This window comes from Ambystoma mexicanum, chromosome 6q (genome assembly GCF_040938575.1).
Source record: "Ambystoma mexicanum isolate Mex_15411 chromosome 6q, UKY_AmexF1_1, whole genome shotgun sequence".
Taxonomy (NCBI): domain Eukaryota; kingdom Metazoa; phylum Chordata; class Amphibia; order Caudata; family Ambystomatidae; genus Ambystoma; species Ambystoma mexicanum.
Window position 1 is genome coordinate 876,175,339 of NC_090937.1, and position 20,227 is coordinate 876,195,565.

General features: G+C 50.0%; 1 protein-coding gene across 4 annotated transcripts in view; it reads right to left on the bottom strand.

Annotated features, from left to right (window-relative positions):
• NEK1 (NIMA related kinase 1) overlaps window positions 1-20,227 on the bottom strand; it is a 2,768,493-nt gene that overhangs the window by 562,331 nt on the left and 2,185,935 nt on the right. For all 4 annotated transcript variants that reach the window (XM_069631399.1, XM_069631400.1, XM_069631397.1 and 1 more), the window contains one exon: window positions 2,963-3,077. In XM_069631399.1, coding sequence (XP_069487500.1) covers window positions 2,963-3,077 — 115 coding nt within the window. The remainder of the gene's footprint in view (window positions 1-2,962; window positions 3,078-20,227) is intronic.

Consider the following 20,227-nt stretch of genomic DNA (forward strand, 5'->3'; position numbering starts at 1 on the left):
ACATCTGGATGCATGGCACGAATATGCAAGGCATTACCACCTGGCCGAGCCCCTTGAGCCATTTATGGTCCCCAGGAATCAACGACCACATTCCGGATGTAGGAAGGTACCAAAGCTGGTACGAGGCAGGTTTAGAGAGAGTAGGCCAACTACAAAGGAAAGACGCCTTCATTTCACTCCCTGAGCTGACCGAGGCCCTGGGAATAGGCTCATTATCCACATTTCAATATCTACAACTCAAAGGGGTTTTGACAAGAACCATGTGGAGACCCAAACTGATGAGAGAACTCACCCCCTTTGAGAAAATACTGGACTCAAGAACTGTAATGAAGGGGCTAATATAGGTTTTTTGTACAGGGCATTGATAAAGGGAGAAGGTGTGAACACTGACACACTAAAAAACAGATGGGAAAAAGATTTCGCTGAACAGTTCACACCCGAACTTTGGGACACCGTATGCCAAGCAGCCACACGGATATCCATTTCAAATCAGTACAAACTACATGCAATCAAATTATTACACAGATGGCAATATGACCCAGTCAGACTATCCAAAATGTTTCAGACCGCAAGCCCGGACTGCTGGCGTGGATGCGGACAGAGGGCGGACTGCTGGCGTGGATGCGGACAGAGGGCAGACTACTGGCACATGTGGTGGGGATGTCCCCGGATACAGGTATTTTGGTCAGTAGTTCTAGGCTGGATCAAAGAGGTCGATGGAATTGCCAGAACACCCACTCCCTACCTCATACTGTTCGGCCTCGAAAATGATGAAGACGACTGGGTCAAGATCAAAGACATAGCCCCGCAACTGCTCCTGGCTGCTAGGGCAACACTGGTTATGAGGTGGAAGGCTCCCACAAGCCCCACGAAAAATGAATGGATCCATGTATCCACCAACATTTGTATAATGGAACACATAACAGCATCGCTGCATGGTAAACTCTCACAGACTGAAACCTTGAGGATGGAATACAAAAGCATATATCTACCAGACGGCCTGTCCCGTAACACAGCCCTTACTCTGATGGCGGAGGAGCAAGGAACAAACTAAACGATGTTTAAGTTGAACTCTTCGACGGACACTCTTACGAATAACGTGAACCCGACAATAAACTCTGATTCTGATCGTTGTACGATGAATGCTGCATGATCTGCGATAAAGGCTCTGACCATGGGGGAGGGGGGTGGGGATTGGGAAGGGGGAAAAAGTTATGATGTTGCGCAAACATTATGCATGCAGAAAGTTTACATGTGACGGACGCAAAACACAAGGAATTATGGGGGTTTGTTTTATTATAGTGAAATTCTTAATTGTGTACCTATTGTATACTTTTCCTGCATAACCTGTATTCGTAAAACTAATAAAACCAAATTTACAAAAAAAAGATGAGAAATCTGTGAGGACACAATCCATTAGAATTATATGATATGATAGGTTATTTATAACGCGCTTAATACCCAGAGGTTTTTAAGCGCGGACTCTGTGCTCAAACCTCTGGTGCTCTGTGTCGTCTTGCTTCCAAGGCAAGCATGTTGCACCTGAGCTATCCTACCGAATATCCAAGAGATAATTCTATGGGAGACAGGAATCATTAGAACAATTTTCTATTTGCTGCTGCATGAGATCAAGAAAAAAGGTTCTCTATTCAGACGCAACATCCAACATAGATCGCATTTCAGCTAGTTCAGCTGCAAGTCCAAGTGATGTGCATGCTGCCATAGCAAGGTTATGGGGCTCTCTCTTGATTCTCTGCCGTGCTCACAGCTCTGGGAGGAGGTAGTTTGATGTGGAAAAATCTTGTATTTTCTTCTGTTTGTGCATGTTTATACCGATCATAGTGGCAGTTGGGATTCCGTTTAAAACCAAGCCGCGTTCAAACCCTGTACTTTAGCCATCCAGTACAAAGGAGTTCTTTGATGATTTTTAAAGACAGTAGCTGACAGTAGTTGAAGCCTTGGCTGGCTGCTGCCTCTCAGCCCAAGAGCATCATGTGACGCCACCAACATTTCTATTTCTACCTTTTCGTTTGTCCGTTTTTAGGAATGGTGTTTGCTGGTTGATCCAAAATATATAAGTTCTTTTTTCCAATACCTTTACATTTCCTTCCTGGTCATTCTGTAAAATTCTCTAAATTTGGGGCATACACGTTCCATTCAACATCAAACTCCGTTTTCTTATCAAACCAGACAAACAAGCAGTATTTCATTGTGTGATGGGTTGGGTGGGTCATGATGAAACTGATGGCCTCACATGTTTTCAAATAGAGGACCCAATCAGATAAAGAAGGGTTTAATTGTGCAATAGGGAGAGGTTGTGGTCAAACTAAGAGCCTGCAATGCCTCTAACAGAGGACGCAAATCAGATAGAAGGAGTGTTTCTTTCGGTGATAGGGAGAGAGGTCATGGAGAAACAGGGTCTGTAATGTTCCAATTAGAGGACACAAATTAGATAAAGAAGCATTAGTTTTTTTTCGTTATATGAGAGATCATGGTGAAACTGAGAACCTGCAATGTTTGCAAACAGAGGACACACATTAGATACAGAAGAAGCACTTCACTGTGTGCCAAAGAGAGATCCTATTGAAACTAAACCTGGAATGTGAGCGAAGGAGAAGAGACAAAACGAAAGGGGCTGCCATGCACATACAGATTTTTATTTTTGCTATTTTTCTTGCTCAGTTCCCAGTAATGTATTGCAAGTTATGCACTTTATTACCCCATTATTCAAAGATCTGTGGACCATAGCCAGCAAGAAACACAAAGCAGGAATTTCGATTTTGAAGCATATTTAGCCACCACATCAGACCAAATCTAAAAAGGTTCAAATTATCAAACAAGTGAGATTCAGTAGCCTTACCATCAGATACATACAGAAAAATGAGAATTTACATCAAGATTAAAATATGGCTTTACTGAGCAAAACAAATATCACAAGAGGATAGCATTTGTATAGATTTACCTTGCTGGCTTTGATTCATTATCCCACACATTAGCAACTATAACTGGACATCCACTGCTTTTCTCAGTTTCATTGTCTTCCAGTATTTCAGTCTCTAAATCATCTGGATCTTCAACTAAACACACAGAACATTTGTTAAAGGAGAGGTTTTAGTGATTTGGAACACAGTCACAAAACAAAGACAGTTAATGGTCAATAGGCTTGTTACGCAATAAAATATGGCCGAGATGAGTAGGCAGGAAAAAATAGACAACTCTCCATCCTCTTCTCGAGAGCAAATGTCCTTTTCAACTATTCAAAATCCTTATCATAACCAGGTTCAGGAGACCACACACTGCATGTAAATAAATCTTTCAGAGCAGCAATGCCAACGTCTGTGCAGCTTTTAATGGTAATGGGACAAGTTCTATGTACATTTGTCCATATTACTGTAATGCAGACAGTACTGCCATTATTCTGACTACTAGCCAGTGAGTAAAACACATTACTATAAATAGACACAGGAGATATTTGTGGGCCAGAGAGCGAGCAGATTGCTTCTATGTACCAAACAAATATTAGCAAAAGCAACAAACAACTGGACCATGTGTTACATGTCAGTATGTATACAGAAACACACTAACAGATTGCCATATAAAGCATGGAAAATGGAAGAAGCGGAAGGAAGGGCGAGAAGGAATAATATACGGGTGGTCGGCCTGCCAGAGGGAGAAGAGGGCCAAGACCCCATGAATGATGTGGAGAACATGATCCTGCAGCAGATAGGGGCAGACAAGCTCTCGCAGGGGTTCACAGTTGAGTGCGCACATTGGGCCCTGATGAGGAAACCACAGCCTGGGGCCCCGCCGCGGCCGATAATTGCGAACATTTTGAACTATTAAGACAGGGAGAAGATCCTGGAGTATTTTCGTAAGGGCGGAACGATAGAGAGAGCATCCACCAACATCACGGCGTATGCTGACTACACGATGCTGGTGCAGAGGCAGAGGTATAGCTACGTGGCGGTCAAGAGGAGGCTGCGCATAGCTGAAATTAAGTATATGCTTCTGTACCCTGCAAAGCTAAATGTTTTGCACAAAAGCAGAGCGCTTTTCTTCGATACTCCAGAGGAAGTGGCGTCCTGGTTGGACTTGCAGGGCTGTCCGGAGCAGGAGCCGGAGCAGGACCGCCAGGAACATGACAAGTGAGGAGTCTGTATCATGAACGCTGAGGGGATAAGTGGGCGGGGGTGTCCTGGTATGACATAAGAGGACATTTGATCGGTATTTTGTGGCTTTTGGACTTTAAGACCTTGTTGGACTGGAATATAGTGAATACAATGCATGAGTGAGCTGAATGACATTAGCAGTAAGCGTAGTAAGTTGGAAATAGGAGCAACATACCCCTGAGAATTAGTAGTAAAGCGGCCATTAGGGCGACTTCACCCTGCTGAGCCGCGAGTATAGGCTTTTGCCAGAAAGGGCTAGATGCGGGGGTGTCTGAGATCCAGGGATGGAGCTGGGCAACAGTTGGGGAGGATGTTGTTGGGGAAGGGCAGGGAGGTGGGAGGGAGTAAGGCAGGAGGGCTTGTTGTGTACATAGTTCAGGGGAGTTTAAGTTGGGATATGAGCCTACACAGAAGAGTTAAGCAACTAAAATTGAACTGCATGGGTGGGAGGGGGAGAGGAACACAGTCAAGCCATGGGAGATCTTAAAATAATCACTTGGAACGTCAGGAGCCTGAATAGTTACGTGAAGAGGAATAAGGTTATGCTATACTTACAGAGACAGAAAATAGATATTGGCTTGTTGCAGGAGACGCACCTGACGCGAGATAAGATGGAAGTGATCAAGAGGAAATGGAAGCGAACGGTGGTGGGCTTTCCATATTCGGCTTACGCCAGGGGAGTGATCATCTGGGTGGCGCCACATGTCCCGTTTCAACTGTTGCAGACGCTGTTGGACACAGACGGGAGGATGGTGGTGGTGAAGGGACTGGTGGAAAAGAGGGAAATAAGTGTGGTAAACACGTATGCCCCGAACCAAAACACTGCGGCATATTTTAAAACGCTGTGTCACAATCTTAGGATGTGTGCGGAGGGTGCAGTGATTTGGGGAGGGGACTTTAATTGCGTGCTAAACCCCAGGGTGGACATGTCAGACGGGAAACCGGATAGGCCTGCCCCATTGGCTAGGGCGTTACGGACATTGCTGAATGATTTTGGGTTAGAAGATGTATGGAGGGTGCACCATCCTCAAGAGAAGCAGTATTCGCATTATTCTGCCCCGCAACGGCTGCACACGAGGCTGGACTATGTCTTCGCCACTTCAGAGATACTGACAGAAATCATGCAAATCGAATACAAAGCAAGGGTCCTCTCGGACTACTCGCCCCTGATCCTTTGATGGCAATATTGCCCTCCAAGAGCAAGAATTCCAACGTGGCGCCTCAGGGCAGAGGTGCTCAGAGACCCCTTTTTTAGGGAGGACATGAGGGAAGAGATAGTTAGCTATTTTGAGATGAATACGGGTAGTGTGGATTCAGCAGGAACTTTGTGGGAGGCCTTCAAAGTTGTGATAAGAGGAGTGGCTATTGCGAAATCTAAAGGATTGCAGGGGGGGATCCTGGCGGAACTGCAGGAAGCGGAGGGGGAACTGGAGGGGGCACTTAGTGGAGGAAACAGTATCAACCAAGATAATGACCTAATACTGAGACTGCAACAAAAGTGTGCAGGGCATTGGGAAAGATTGTGTAACCTTAACTACAAAAAGTATATAGAGAGGCAACATGCGGGAGGTGACAAACCAGGAAGGCTTTTGGCATGGCTATACAAAAGTGAAACCCCTAGACACCCGATCAGATTGATAAAAAGGGACGACAGGAGGGTGGTGGACACCCAAGAGGTAGTAAATCAAGAGTTTGCAAACTATTATGGGCTGTTGTATGGAGATGATGGGGAAGATAATCGCGTGATGATAGAGGAAACACTGGAGGACATAGGATTGCCGCAAATGAATGCAGAAGAAAGGGAGGAGATGGACCTACTGATTACATTGGAGAAGCTAGAAGAAGTGGTGAGACAGTTGCCGACGAGTAAGACCCCGGGGGCTGATGGACTCCCAAGTGAGTTTTATAAAGCATTTAAAGACGAGGTGCCCCCCCCATTGTTGGACATGCTGAATGAGGCGCATGAGCGAGGCAGACTGCCAGAATCACTCAGAGAAGCGATTATACCACCGCTCCCCAAGCCTAATAAGCCAGGGCACAGCTGCAGTTCCTATAGACCCCTGTCGATGTTGAATCAAGACATTAAAATTCTGACAGCTATTTTGGCAAATAGACTGAGGAAAGCCATAGGCAAACTGATACACCCAGATCAGACTGGCTAGGTCACCAACAGAAACATATCTGATAATCTTAGAAGGCTTCATAGAGTCATTGAATATGGGAACGGAAGTGATGATGAACTGGCAATAGTGTCATAAGACGCAATAAAGGCCTTTGACTCGGTCAAATGGCCGTGGTTGCTGGCGACCCTGGATGGCTACGGGATGGGTCCATGATACCTGCGGTGGGCTAAAATGTTATATAGTGAACCGCTAGCCAGGGTTAAAACGCGGTCAGTGATATCGGAAAGGTGGAAACTCCGCAGGGGAACCAGACAGGGCTGTCCATGGTCTCCAATGCTTTACATATTAGCTCTGGAACCCCTAGCGATCTACTTAAGGCAACAATATGACACAATAGGCATCCCTGTGGGTGATGAATGACACCTGGTATCATTGTATGCAGATGATATACTATTGTACTTGCGGTACCCAGAGGAGAACCTCCAATATGTTTTGGAGGTGATGGGAAGATATGCGGGTATGTCTGGTATAGCGGTTAACCCTCAGAAGTCTAGCATGTTCCCACTAGGTGGGTATAAGGGGATCCCTCTAGAACAACTACCGGTGTTACAGGTACCGTGGGCAGCTAGAACATTTCGTTATCTAGGAATAGATATTTACCATGCAGTGGACGAAGAACACAAGCGCAACACAGAAGTAGCTATTATGAAAATTGAGAATTGCATGCGGTTCTGGGTTAAACTGCCCTTTGCAATGATGGGACATAGCGCAATGTTGAAGATGGTGGTCTTGCCTAGACTCCTGCACTACTTTGGTAATATCCCGTATCTGATACCCAAGAAGTTTTTTAGTAGATTGGCTAGTATGTGTAGGGACTTCCTGTGGCATGGTACTCGGAACAGAGTCGCCCTCTAGAAACTCCAGAATTCTTACGAGAGGGGGGGTATAAAATTGCCCAATTATGAAGTCTATTATGTAGCGAGTCAGCTGCAATATGTGGCCAAATGGCTCTCTGAGGATGCGACCACCGAAACCAGGCTGTTCCGAAGGGACTGTGTCCCATTCTATCTGAAAGAGATAATGTGGTTGCCCCAGTCTGTAATGGACGGGCGTCCCAAGATGTTGGTGCTTGGATGGAAAATGTGGCGAAGGGCGTACCAACTGATGGGGAACCAAAACCCGTGCTCCCCTCAGGTACCACTGGCGGGGGGAGAGGAGCAGCTCAGGATGATAATCAGGAATCACTGGGAGCCGGCTGGGATAGTGACATTGGGGGATATCTGGCAAGAAGGGACCATAACAGATTTTGGGGTATTGGGGGCGGAAACCGGGTTGCACACTGGCCAGTATATCACGTACCATAGACTGGTGCAGAAGCTCAAGAGAACGTGGTCCGAATTGGTGCTCGAGGAAGAACCAGATGTTACTATAGACACAATATATGCATTCATAAGTCTGGTAAGTACCCTGGGAGCTGAGTTGACGCCGAACAGTAGAACCTTGTACTGGAAATGGAAGCGCAGGATCCTGAACCTAAGAAAGGAGCGATGAGGCTGCCAAATCAGGACGTGTAGGTACGCGTCCTACAGATCCAGGGAGCACATCCAGTCTCCCCTGCACAGTGTCTCCGCAATGAGTGCTGGCGTAACTATCTTGAATTTTGGAAGAGGGAGTGAGAGGTTGAGGATGGAGAGGTCCAACAACTCTCACGCCAGCCTGGTTCTTATTTTGTATGGCGAAAATCCTGGAGTAGAAGCCCAAGCCTCGCTGGGAGGCTGTGACTTCTTCCACTGCATGGCTCTCAATGAGCGAATGTCCGCCAACAGAGTTGTTGGCCCAATCTGTAGGAGTGGAGGGGGGGAGGGAGGAGAGGGAGGAATCAGTATCTGTGGACACTACGGAAACCTCTGACGCCAAGACTGTGCGTGAAGGGCAAAGCCTGCCCCCCACCAGAGACACGTGGACCCGGAGGGGCGCATCATGCCTTCTTTGCCTCTGAGGCTGATGAGGAGGAGGGGGACTGAAAGAAGCCATTGCTCCCCCCTTCTGTTATTTGCGCCGGTGCTAAGAGAATGGTCAGGCTGCCTGGACCTTCGTTCTTGGAAGTCCCAGAACCCACCGAACGCACATCCCTTGTCAGAGCGTTGATGCGACTGGGTGTATGCCGTGGGCGTGGCCGTGGCCTTCGTGAGGATAAAGACTTTGCAGTTTGGGAACTGGTGACCCACTCCAGGATTTGTCGGGGGTAATGTCCCTGGCCTTGGGCAGCTGTCTCACATGTGGGTTGAACGTCCCCAAGCCCAGCTGTGGTTCCCGGGAAGCCCGGGACATTCCCCATCCTTTCCTGGAGGGAGAAGCTGTAATGCAGGACAGCCAGAATACCAGGATGGTTGGGGCTCATGTACCTGGCCTTGGGCACCCGTCTCCCATGTGGGTTGACCATGCCCAAGTGCAGCAGCAGTACCAGGGGGCCCGGGTAGGGTCCCCCTCCCTTCCCGGAGGTGGATTCTGTAACGCATACCAGCCAGACCTCCAGGATGGTCAGGGGTGATGTCACCCATCTTCCAGGTGGGTCATAGCCGGGGGCTGTGGTTAATACATTCTGAGGCAATTCGCGCATGTCAGACATCTGTGGGTCTTGTTTTCGAAATGCATCGGGTTCCCCGTTTTCCTTGGTGGCTGCGACACCCCAAGCCCAAATCTGTAGGTTGGCGCACCAAACCCTTTGGGGGATAGCAGTGGTTTAGCCTTTTCCCTTTGTGCCCAGGTAGGTGCATCCACACATGTGAGGTACTGTTTGCGTCTGGACACCTGTGGGAAGGCAGGAAGGTAGGACATGTGGTGTTGCGGTGTGTTGGCGGAGGGAAATGTCTGAAAAAAAATTGAGTTTTTTTCCACCAAATTTCAGACTTTGCCGGGCAGATTGACCGGAGAAGACGCTGACAGGCTCAGAAGGTCTAAATACCAAATTTGCCTCAGCCATGCCAGGGCGATGAGTATCATCCTGCATGGGGGGGTGTGGTGTGGGTGTGGGTGTGTGTGTGTGTGTGTGTGTGTGGGTGTGGGTGTGGGTGTGGGTGTGTGTGTGTGTGGGTTAGTGTGTGTGTGTGTGTGTGTGTGTGTGTGTGTTAGCAGGAGAGGCAACAGGAAACGCGAACAGAAACATTCCTTCCCACGGGAACTTGTCCCCCAGGCTCCTCGGTTGGTGGAATCTGCTGGCAAATTTCTGGCATTTGTAGTTTGCCGACATTGCAAACAGATCGATCTGGGGCCTGCCCCACTTGGCAAAGATGCGGTCCACCTGGTCCCACTCGGTAGGAGCGCAATTCGCTGCCGAGGGAGTCTGCAGTGATGTTCTTGTTTCCCACTAGGTGGAGAGGAAGAGTAACATCTCTTGGGCGACGGTCCATCGCCACAAGTCCTGCGCTTCATTGGAGAGCGCTGGGGATCAAGTGCCCCCCTGTTTCCTGATGTAGAACGTGATGGAGTAGTTGTCCGTGAAGATCCTCACCACCTTCCCTTCAGAGATGGAAGGAACGACTTGAGGGACCAGAACACTGCCCATAGTTCCAGAATCTTGATATGGAGATCCTTCTCCTCCGGCAGCCACAAGCCTCTGGCTGGTGTGGGCTCCCCAGCCTCCTAGGGAATCGCCCGTGGTAACCGTCTCCTGGTATGGCGGGTTTTGAAACCCTGTGCCCAGGGCGATGTTGGAGCTGATGCCCCACCACCCTATCGCCCGACGGAGCTCCTCGTCGAGCGGCATCTCGTCCGTGAAGCTTCCAGACACCTGCATCCAGTGAGCATCCAGGAACTCCTGAAGAGGTTGCACCTGCAACCTGCAGAGCCGGATGAAGTAGATGTGGGACATCATGCCGAGCAACGACTTGATGGTTCACACCGTGGCTGTCTTCATCAACAGCAGCCGCTCCCCCTTCCCTTGAATGGCCCTTACCCTCTCCTCCGAGGTGACGCCAGGCACGACACAGTATTGAGCCTGGCTCCCAGGAATAGCGCTTTCTGCGATGGTGTCAAGCAGGACTTTGGATAGTTGATGGAGAATCCCAGATCCGCCAGTAGCTGGACGGTTGCTTCCGTGTGTCTGACGGCCAACTCCTGCGAGCGGGCACGGATGAGCCAGTCGTTGAGGTACGAGTATATGTTTATACCACGTTGTTAAGATGGATTTCTGAACTCTGACCTGGTGCGAAGAGGTGCAGAAGGCCAGCCAAGTTTCTTGGAACAGGGTAACCTTCTGGACAAGCCAGACCAATCAAGGTAGCATTGCCAGTGGTCAATAATAGGTCTCACGAGGAGTGAGGGTGACTGAAAGACCTCAATGAGCTGAGCACACAGAGTAAAGGACACTACAAATCTCTCCCAGTCAGGTGTATATATATATATATATTAAAAATATATGTATTTATTCAAGGCCTTTGAAGTTCAACACAAAGCAATTATCAACAGTAATATCTTTAAACCAATACAACACTACTATAACACATATATACAATACCAAGTGGCCTAGAGGGGTCTAAAACTTGAAAGGGAGCAAACAGTGCAAATAGTCTTTAGGCAGTCTTTAGGCAGTTCTGCATTGATAAATTCCTAACTGAGAGGCAGTCCAGTCCCGACGAAGAGTGGAGCCTAGTGCTCAAATGTACTTTCAAATGCTGGTGCACGCGGTAGTGCAGAAGGGTGAAAACGGGGTCTATTGTAGGGTCTGTAGCAGTTCAGGAAGGTGGGTGAGGTGATGTAGAATAAGTTCCCACTATTCGTGGAGGGTATCCCCAAGAGGGCAGAACAGGTTCCAGGAGTTGGGAATGGGACTGTAGCACAGGCTACCTGTGGAAAGGTGAGTGGCCCTCGGGGGACACTTGTGCGTAAAAATTGATGGATGCGCTAGGGGCCACCGGTAAGGGTTGCAAGTACTCACTGGCCCCGGCGCTCTCCGGACCAAACTTCGGCAGTCGAGTCCACTTCGGTTGCAGGCTCAAATGCGGCAATTGTGCGGCTCTGCGGCTTTCAGAGGCCAAGATACAGTGATGATTCCCTGGCACGACAGTGGCGACTTCTCTGCTCTCTCTCACTGCAGCAGGCTTCAGGGTACAGAGGGGCACCGCAGCAAGGCACCTGCGAAGTTCGTCACCATGACTGGGTGGCACGGTAACCGCGTATACTCCAGTTTGGGCGCTCTCTCTTTACTTCAGACCTGGGAATGCCAAGTGTACGAAATTCGGTGCGAGAATGCCATGAACACTGAGCTTGCGATCTACCAAGTTTCAAGGGTCTCCTAGAAACGGAGGCGGTTTCTGAGCAAAGGTCCTGTGCAAGCTGGTCAGCCCACTGGTTGGCCCAGGAACACTTGCGAAGAGGCTTACATGCAGGTTTAGATGAAGGTGCCATGAATAGTTGGCCCCGCTATTCAAAGTGGTCGAAGCGCCTTTGCAGACCTTCTAGTTCTATCAGATGCAGAGGTGTCCAGTGGGACAACAGCAGGCTCACAGTGCCAAACCTTCCAGTGGGTCTCGACTCGGCTTCTTAGATTCAGGATACTTGGATCCTATCCTAGGTTCAGTGAGAACTCAAGAGATCGACTTGTTATGGGTGTTTGGAGCCTTCTCTTATCCAAAATCTCCTTCGCACCAAAACAAAGAGGACCCAATGGGAGATCTGCTCGCATACAGGAACAACAGACGTGGGCCAATCACGGACCACAGTGGTCCCAGTCATTCCCAGCACACCAGACTCTCTGGCAGTCCAGCCCACATCCTGGAGGCACACACACAAGGCATGCAGAAGCCCGCGAAAGCTTGGCGTTTCGCGGGAGAATGCATGCCCAAAAAAGGACTGACCCAGGTCGGCTCAAGCTGGGGAAGGCAAAGGGGCAAGATGGCCAAAGGACAGGACAAAGAACCTTGTGGCATGGCCATTTTGGAGCCAGAACCCCTTCTCCTGTACCAACCGCAGTAAACGCTGTTTGTCTGGCAAGAAAGAGTGAAAAAGAAGCGCAAAGATAAGCTGCCCTATCCAAGGAACATCTGCACTTCTCCTGAAAGATCCTTTGAGGGAGGCTAGGGCCTTTGGAAATGAAAGGAAGACCAAAGCACACTGTACTGTAGGGTACATTGTGCACTTGTAACATGTTGCAGAAAAGTTGCAATATTGGAAAGGACTAAAGGGAAACAAAGTGTCCCAGTACTAACTGTCTTTGAGGGCATGTCAGTTTCCCCATAATAAAGGAAGCGAAAAGCCCAGTGGAGTGCAGCTGAACGTTGTGCTTCACTGGTAAAGTCAGACTATAATGTTTAACCAGCAGCAAAAAGTTGGGGGGTACACAACTGGAGGGCAAATTACACATAAATGGGAAACATTCCTAACACCCGTAGATATAGATGGGCCGCCACCAATGCCATCCCTTTCGTGAACACTCTGGGGGCTGACCTTCAATCCGAAAGGTAGGGCCTTTAACTGGTAGTGTTGGCCCTACACTACGAAACGCAAACCTTCGATGTTTCTTGTGAATGGGAACGTGGAAATAGGCGTCTTCCAGGTCCAGCGACGTCAAGAAGTCTCTTACCTCCAGTTGGATGAGCAGGTGCTGCAACGTGACCATCCTGAACTTTTGGGACTTGGAAGTATTTGTTGAGACGTCGCAGGTCTAGGATGGGCCCCCAGCCCCCTGTCTGCTTTCTGACCAGAAAGTATCTGGACTAGACTTCGGAGCATCTGAGTCATTTGGGAACTAGCTCCATCGCCTCTTGACAGCATGGCCCGCACCTCTTCCAGGAGCTGAGGGATGTGCTGTTCCTTAGGGGTAACCGGAGGGATCCGCGGACACCTGCGTTGAAACTCCAGGGTGTGTCCATGGGCGAGAGCGTCCAGCACTCATCTGTCGGTGGTGATCTTATTTATTTATTTGTTTGCTAGCTAGGTGCTTATACAATAAGACAATACTGTAAAGCACCCACATGGCAAGGGAGGGAGCAGGGGTGGGAGGTACATTGCAATACAGAAAAAACACAATATTTAAAAGTGGGGGTTAGGGGGACACACCTACTATGCCTTACGAGTATTCAGAACGTGCAAGTGCAGCAAGGAAGATGGGGAGATGGCAGGTGGGTAAGTGATGGGGAGTCTGAGCTCATGGTTGAGCCACAGATGAAGTGCTTGGGGTGTTGAGTGCAACACGGCCTGGGGCCGCGAAGGGTGCAAGTGCGAGTCTCCAGGGCGGAGGGTGCAAGTGCAAAGGGTAGACAGAAGCTGGGCAAATTGGGTGGGGAGGTCAGGGCCCAGAACACCAATCGCAGCAACTGTGGGATTAGCAGGGGAGAGACTAAGGGAAGGAGGAGGTAAAGAGGAGAGTCTTAAGGAGCTTCCGGAATTTAAGAAGATCCTGCTCAAGGCGCAGTGGGAGGGGGAGGCTGTTCCATAGGAGGGAGCCAGCAGAGGAGAGGGAGCCAGCAGAGGAAAGCTAACAACCACCTGGCCACTGTTTTAACAAAGTTACTCACCGTAGTGACTACCTTACTCCTAGTCCATAGTCCCCTTTTCTCTGTACTTTTGGGGGACATTCCGTCCTGTGGGATGGGACCAGAGAACATTTGTAAAAAAAGCATCAAATTGAAAATGTGTCCTCCTCTTTTTACGCGGGGTACTGCACGCGGCCATAACCCCTCCCTCCTTAGCTCCGCCCCGCGCATCGTCCTCCAGACCATTTAAGCAATAATAGAGGTTACTTATTATAGGGGACGGCGGGCAGGAGTATGGAGGAAAGGGGACTATGGACTAGGAGTAAGGTAGTCACTACAGTGAGTAACTTTGTTATACTCCCACGTCCTGTCCCCTTTCCTCCATACTTTTGGGAGATTACCAAGCACTACTCACAGGAAATACAGGTGGATGGAACCTCCTTACTGAAAAAGGTTTTAAGAACAGCGTGGCCGAATTGAGCATCGGCTCTGGAGCCCAGGTCTAAGCAGTAATGTTTACCAAAAGCTGGTGGGAAAGCCCACGTAGCTGCTTTGCCAACGGTTCGATGTGCTTACAGAGCAACCAATAGATACGAGGCAATGAGGGGAAAGCATAAGCTTTCATGTTGATCCACAAGTTGCAAAGAGGACCACCTCTAGCGTGCCCCATTGCTGGAAAAGTTGGTTTTGATATTGCTGTTCATCTCACTCGTAACCGATGCCGACTGGCGACTGAATTAATCTGTGGTCACATTTAGGTGACCCAGGATGTGTGGAGCCTGGAGCCAAACTATATACTGGATGTCCCAGCCCAAATTTGTATGACAAAATCCACAAGGAGAGGAGAGTCTGTGACGCCCTGCTTGTTGATGTAAAACCTCGCTCTAAAGGGAGGTATTCAAAATGGCCGACATGGCCCCCTGGAGGTTGGGCCGCCATTATCACACACCAGGGGCGAACTGTGTCACAGGAGCAAGTGAAGCAATAGTCTCCCCAGGGAAGTCAGGGGTCTTGCGTGCAATCCTAGCCTTGAAACAAGGAACCTTCTCAGAGCTCATACTGGCAGATGAAGGGTGTTTACTCAATGCGTCAGGGGCTTCCCCAGAATTAGCCTCTAATGGAGGATCCTCGGCAGATTCGGTATTGGAAGGTCTGTGGTATGTGACCGCCTTCTTTCGCCCCCTCAACAGAACTGGTATCACCACAGCCGCCTCGTGGAAAGGCTTAGGGATATACCTTACAGCCAGGGCCCTCGATGAGGGACTCTCAATTCTGTTGGTGACCGATTTAGCCCCAAGCAGGGGAACCTCAGGTTTAACCCTGGTCTTATAGCCACCAAGAGAGGGTCTTGAGCCAAGACACGGTACAGCTAGCTACAGATGGAAAAGCCTCAGAGCGACACCTTGTATCAAAAGCCACACCAGAACTGGGGTCAGCCTTAGCCCCAAACGGGGAACCTTGGAAGAAGATCCGGTATTCGGGAACCACTGCAAGGACCCTCAGAGGAGTTTCCTGCGCGTCTCGCGGAGCCGAGACCAAAAGGAGTACCCAAAACTAAAGTGTCCTGCTCCCACAGAGAAATGCAGATGTTTCACATGCGGGCTCCAGAGAACCGCAGCTATTTCATATGTGGGCTCCAGTCAGAATGTCATTTACGCATCCTGGAAGGCCACCACACTGAGCCAATCGCCCTTCCGAAGACAGGACTTTATTTGGCAGGGCGTGATCAACTTGAATTTCTCTCAGAAAGATCGACAATAGTGCGCAGGCCAGCCTGGTTGAACACTGTGAAAGGACAACAGTACTAGCCCCTCCCTTGCTCCATGAGGGGAACAGGTTCCCCCGCTCTGAGGTATATACGTTTCTGTACCTCTGCTCTGAGGGAGAGCATCCCGATCTGTCGGTAGAGAGGTTTGAAGGGTGGGGTAGGAGGAAACGGCAAGTGAAAACCCGCCTAAATGATGTGGACAAACCCCACCAGTCTTGGGTGATGGTTTGCCATGCCTCCACATGAGACGAGATTCGTCCCACCACCTAAGTGTAGTGTGACCGACAAAAAATAACATTTGGTGATTTGTCGGCAGGGAGATAATCTGTCCCTGTAGAGGAGGCTGATGGCCAAGAGAAAAGCCAACTACCATGCCGCTGCCGCTTAAAACGGGGCTACCAACAGGAGTTTCATATCGGCGTGCACGGCAACCCTGAAAACCCCCTGATCCCCGAGAAGGACCGAGTCTGGGACCCTGACCTCTGTGTACAAGGTACCTTAGCTGAAGCTGGCGCCAGGAACGTCAAACGGGTCTTTGTCGGTCCTGGCAGGCCCAAAAGGAACGCTCCCAGCACCAGTCGTCATGAAAGTTGGTGTAAGAAAGGTGATCAAAATGGCTGCCGTGCACAAATGTGGTTGGGCCGCCACTTATTCAACACCTGAAGAGAACTGCGTCATAGGAGAAAATGAGGCAACTGTCCCCTCAGGGGAGTCAGGGGACTTAAGAAACACTTAGCCTTGAAACAAGTATACTCGGCCGAGTCAGTGCTGGCAGAACAAGGAAGTTTAGTGGACATTCTAGGAACTGACCCAGAAGTAGCCTCCAATGGAGGAACCTCAGCAGAGCCGGTACTGGAAGGCCTGTTGCTGATCACCTTATTTGCTCCCTCGACGGAATCAGTACAACCACAACCCCGAGTGTGGGATTGTTGAGGAATATACCCTACCAACAGGAACCTAAGAGGATCCCTCTACTCTGTCGGTACTGTATTTAGAGGAACCCTGGGTTTTAACCTGGGACATATAGCTCCCTCAAGAGGGTCCTAGAACCATGGCTCGGTGTGACAAGCACCAGAAACAGAGACCCATATCAGTGTGGAAAGCTCCAGAAATGGAGACCTCAGGGCGAACCCCGGTATCCAGAGCCATAGACGAACTGAGCTGAAACTTAGCACCCAAATGGTGAACCTCAGAACCACATCCGGTTTTGGCAGGTCCTCTGAGGGACCCTCAGAGAACACTCTGGTACGCCTATTAGGCCCTTCAGGCGCCTCAGGCGCCTCAGGAGAATCCCTGGTAACAGAGCTACACAAGCCTCTCCCGGTCATGGAATGCTCTCACCGAGCGAGGCTGCTCATGGCCGTCCTCATCCGCTTAAGGCTCATCCCAACAAGGCGGGAACAGAAGACTGGTCTTCCACGCCTACCGTCTCAGGTTTTAAAAGAAAAACCGAAACGGAGCAGCCGGGGCCAGGTAGGAACAGCAGTGAAAGACGCTTAAAATACATCCTCATAGGAGTGCATGAGCATCTGAAACCTCCCAAAAATGTATCCTCAGCCGAGGGCTTAGGTGTCGAAGAGGAAGAAACCACTCGTAAGGGACCGACCCCCCAAACAGAAGGAGGATGGTTGCCAGGAGGATCCACCACCGGCCAGGTCCACATAGATCAGTGGAGCAAAGCAGGAGGGAGCGAGACAGTATGAGGCAGTGGAGTCCACGCACGCCGGTCAAAGAAGGGCGGAACGGGTTACTATTGCCAAAAGGAATGCTCCCAGCACCAGATGTTGCGAATGAAGGTGTAAGTGAGGTATCAAAAAGGCCACTGTAGGCCACGCAGGTTGGGCCGCCATTTTGTCACCACCTGAAGAGAACTGTGTCACATGCATAGGGGAGGCTAATGCCTCCTCAGGAGTCAGGGGACTTAATTAACACTTTAGCCCTACAAGGATCCTCGGCAGAGCCGGTACTGGGTGGTCTTGGATGTTTAGTGAACATCTTTGAACCAGTTTCAAAATTAGCCTCCAACGGAGGAACCTCAGACAAGCCGGTACAAGAAGGAATGCGGTCCATGACCCCCCTCTTTGCCCCTCGACAGAACCGGTACCACCACGACCCTGAGCGTGGGACGGTTGAGGACAATACCTCACCGACAAGACCCTCAGAGAAGGCCTCTCATATCTGTCGATATAGACTTAAGCCTTCCCCAAGAGGAACCGAAGGTTTCAACCTGGTACGTAGAGCTCCCTCAAAAGGGGCCTCTGTACAGGCTGTAGGCTCCACAAGAGGAACCTCAGGTTTCAACCTAGTTACAGCGGGGAAAGCTCCAGAAAGGGAGACCTCAGGGTAAACATTGGTATCCCAGCACCCAGCCAAACCGGGCTTAACTTTAGCACCGTGATGGTGTACCTCGGAACAATGTCCGGTACTGGCAGGTCCGTCAGAAGCCTCAGAGGAATCTCCGGTACACTGGTTAGGCCCTTGGGGCACGTCAGGAGAAACCCTGGTGACAGAGCTACTCCTTAAGGGGTCAGAGTGCATAAGTCTCTGAAACCTCCCAAAAAAGGCATCCTCTGACGAAGAGGCAGCCAGGAAGCGAGAACGAATGTGGTAGTGGCATCCAAGCACACCAGTCATAGGAAGGGCGGAACGGATTCACACTGTCGTGTGGAAAAGGTTGTCCACCAAAAAGAAGATTTCAAGCACCCGCCGTCGATAACGTGGGTGAGGGAAGAATCCAAAATGGAAGGCCCGCCATTTTGTGATCATCTGCAGAGAACTGCGTCATATGTGTAGATGAGGCAGTTGACTCCACAGATTGGTCAGGGGACTTCACTGAAAACTTTAGCCTTGACACAAGGATCCTTAGCAGAGCCAGTACTATGGGGCCTTGGATGTTTACTGGACATCCTGTGCCTTGAATTAGCCTCCAAAGGAGGAACCTCGGCAATGCCAGTAACAGAGGAGTTACGGTGGACGACCTCTCCCTGTGCCCCCTCAACAGCACCGGTGACTCCGCGAGCGCGGGAAAGTTAAGGAATCCACCTCACAGACAAGACCTTAACAGGCCTCTCAGTTCTGTTGGTACACACCTTAGCCTTGTTAAGAGGAACCTCTGAACAGAGTCCGGTCTTAATAGCTCCCCTGATAGGGGCCTCGAACCGTGGTTCGGTACAGAAAGCCTCAACAGAAGCCTCAGTGTGCACCCCGGTGTCTGTGTGGGAAGCTCCTGACAAGGAGACCTCGGAGCGAACTCTGTTACCCAACGCCTAAGCACGACTATGATGGCTACTAGCACCTGATCAGTGAAACTTGGATTGTGATCCAGTAAACGCAGGCCCCTTGCGGAAACCCTCGGAGAAAACCCCCGGTACGCCTATTAGGCCTGCGAGGCACCTCAGGGAAAACCCTGGTAGCAGAGCTTTTGAAGCCCCTGCTGGAACTGGAGGACCCCGGGAAGGAGTCCCCCGGCCCGGGTGCCCTGAAAAGTAAGGAACTTAACGGGCGTCTCTTCTTTCCGATCGATGAAGAGTTGAAAATGCGATGGAGGAACCTTCTGGAAGATCTCCTCCCACCGACGAAGACGACGCTGAAGTGCCCGGACCGAAAGGGAGTCGCAGAAGAAACACGAGTCCCAATGGTGATCCGGTCCCAGACACTCCATGCAGAGAGAATGGGGATCCGCCTAAGCGAAGCGACGTTCGCAAGAGGAACAAGTGGCAAATCCCAAATGATCCGGCATAGACGGAGGATTACACGACCGTAGAACCGGAGCAGGAGAGAAGGACAACGGGAAGAAAAAGGTCTTCCCAGTGATGCTAGTGCATCCAGCCCCGACCGCGCAGAGAAAAGGACTGAAGGGCGATGCGTGGGGTGGAGCTAAGGAGGGCGGGGTTATGGCCACGTGCGGTACCCTGCGTAAAAAGAGAAGGACACATTTTCAATTTGATGCTTTTTTACAAAAGTGCTACGGTCCCGTCCCACAGGATGGAATGTCCCCCAAAAGTATGGAGGAAAGGGGACGGGACATAGGAGTAATCAAAATACTTTATACAGAGTTAGAGGCAGAGGAGCGTAGTGGTCTAGAGGGAAGTATTTAGTAAGATAAGGTTGAAGATAGTGTGGTCCCTGGGCCCAGACCGCCTTCTGGATGATGCAGGGGGATTTGAATTTAATCTGTGCAGCAACTGGGAGCCAGTGAAGACCTTTTTTGTGCAGGAGAGATGCGTCATTGGGCTTAAGGCCAAGGATAAGTCTTGCTGCCCTATTATGGATTAGTTAGAGGGGTCGAAGAGTGGAAGATGGTAGATTCAGAAGAGGCTATTGCAATAGTTAACCCTAGAGAGAACCAGGACTTGGGTAGTATTGACCCTCTGGGGGAAAGTGAGAAAAGGGAGAATTCCTTTGGGAAGGAAGAGCTGAAAGTGGGACTTCTTGGCAATGTCCTGAGTATGAGGGAGGAAGGAGAGAGAGGAGTCGAAGATGACTCCAAGGTTTCAGGCTTCAGAAGAGGGTAAAGGGGGAGAGCCCAAGGAGGAAGGCCAGAGTGAAGGGAAGAAGGAGGGAACAGGGGTCCCGATGGGACAGATCTCAGTTTTACAAGCTTTGAGGCAGAGACCCTTGGCGGTGCACCAGGACTGGATGGCAGATAGGCAGTCCGAATGATGGAGGGTGCAATAGGGTCGGCAGGGAATTTGA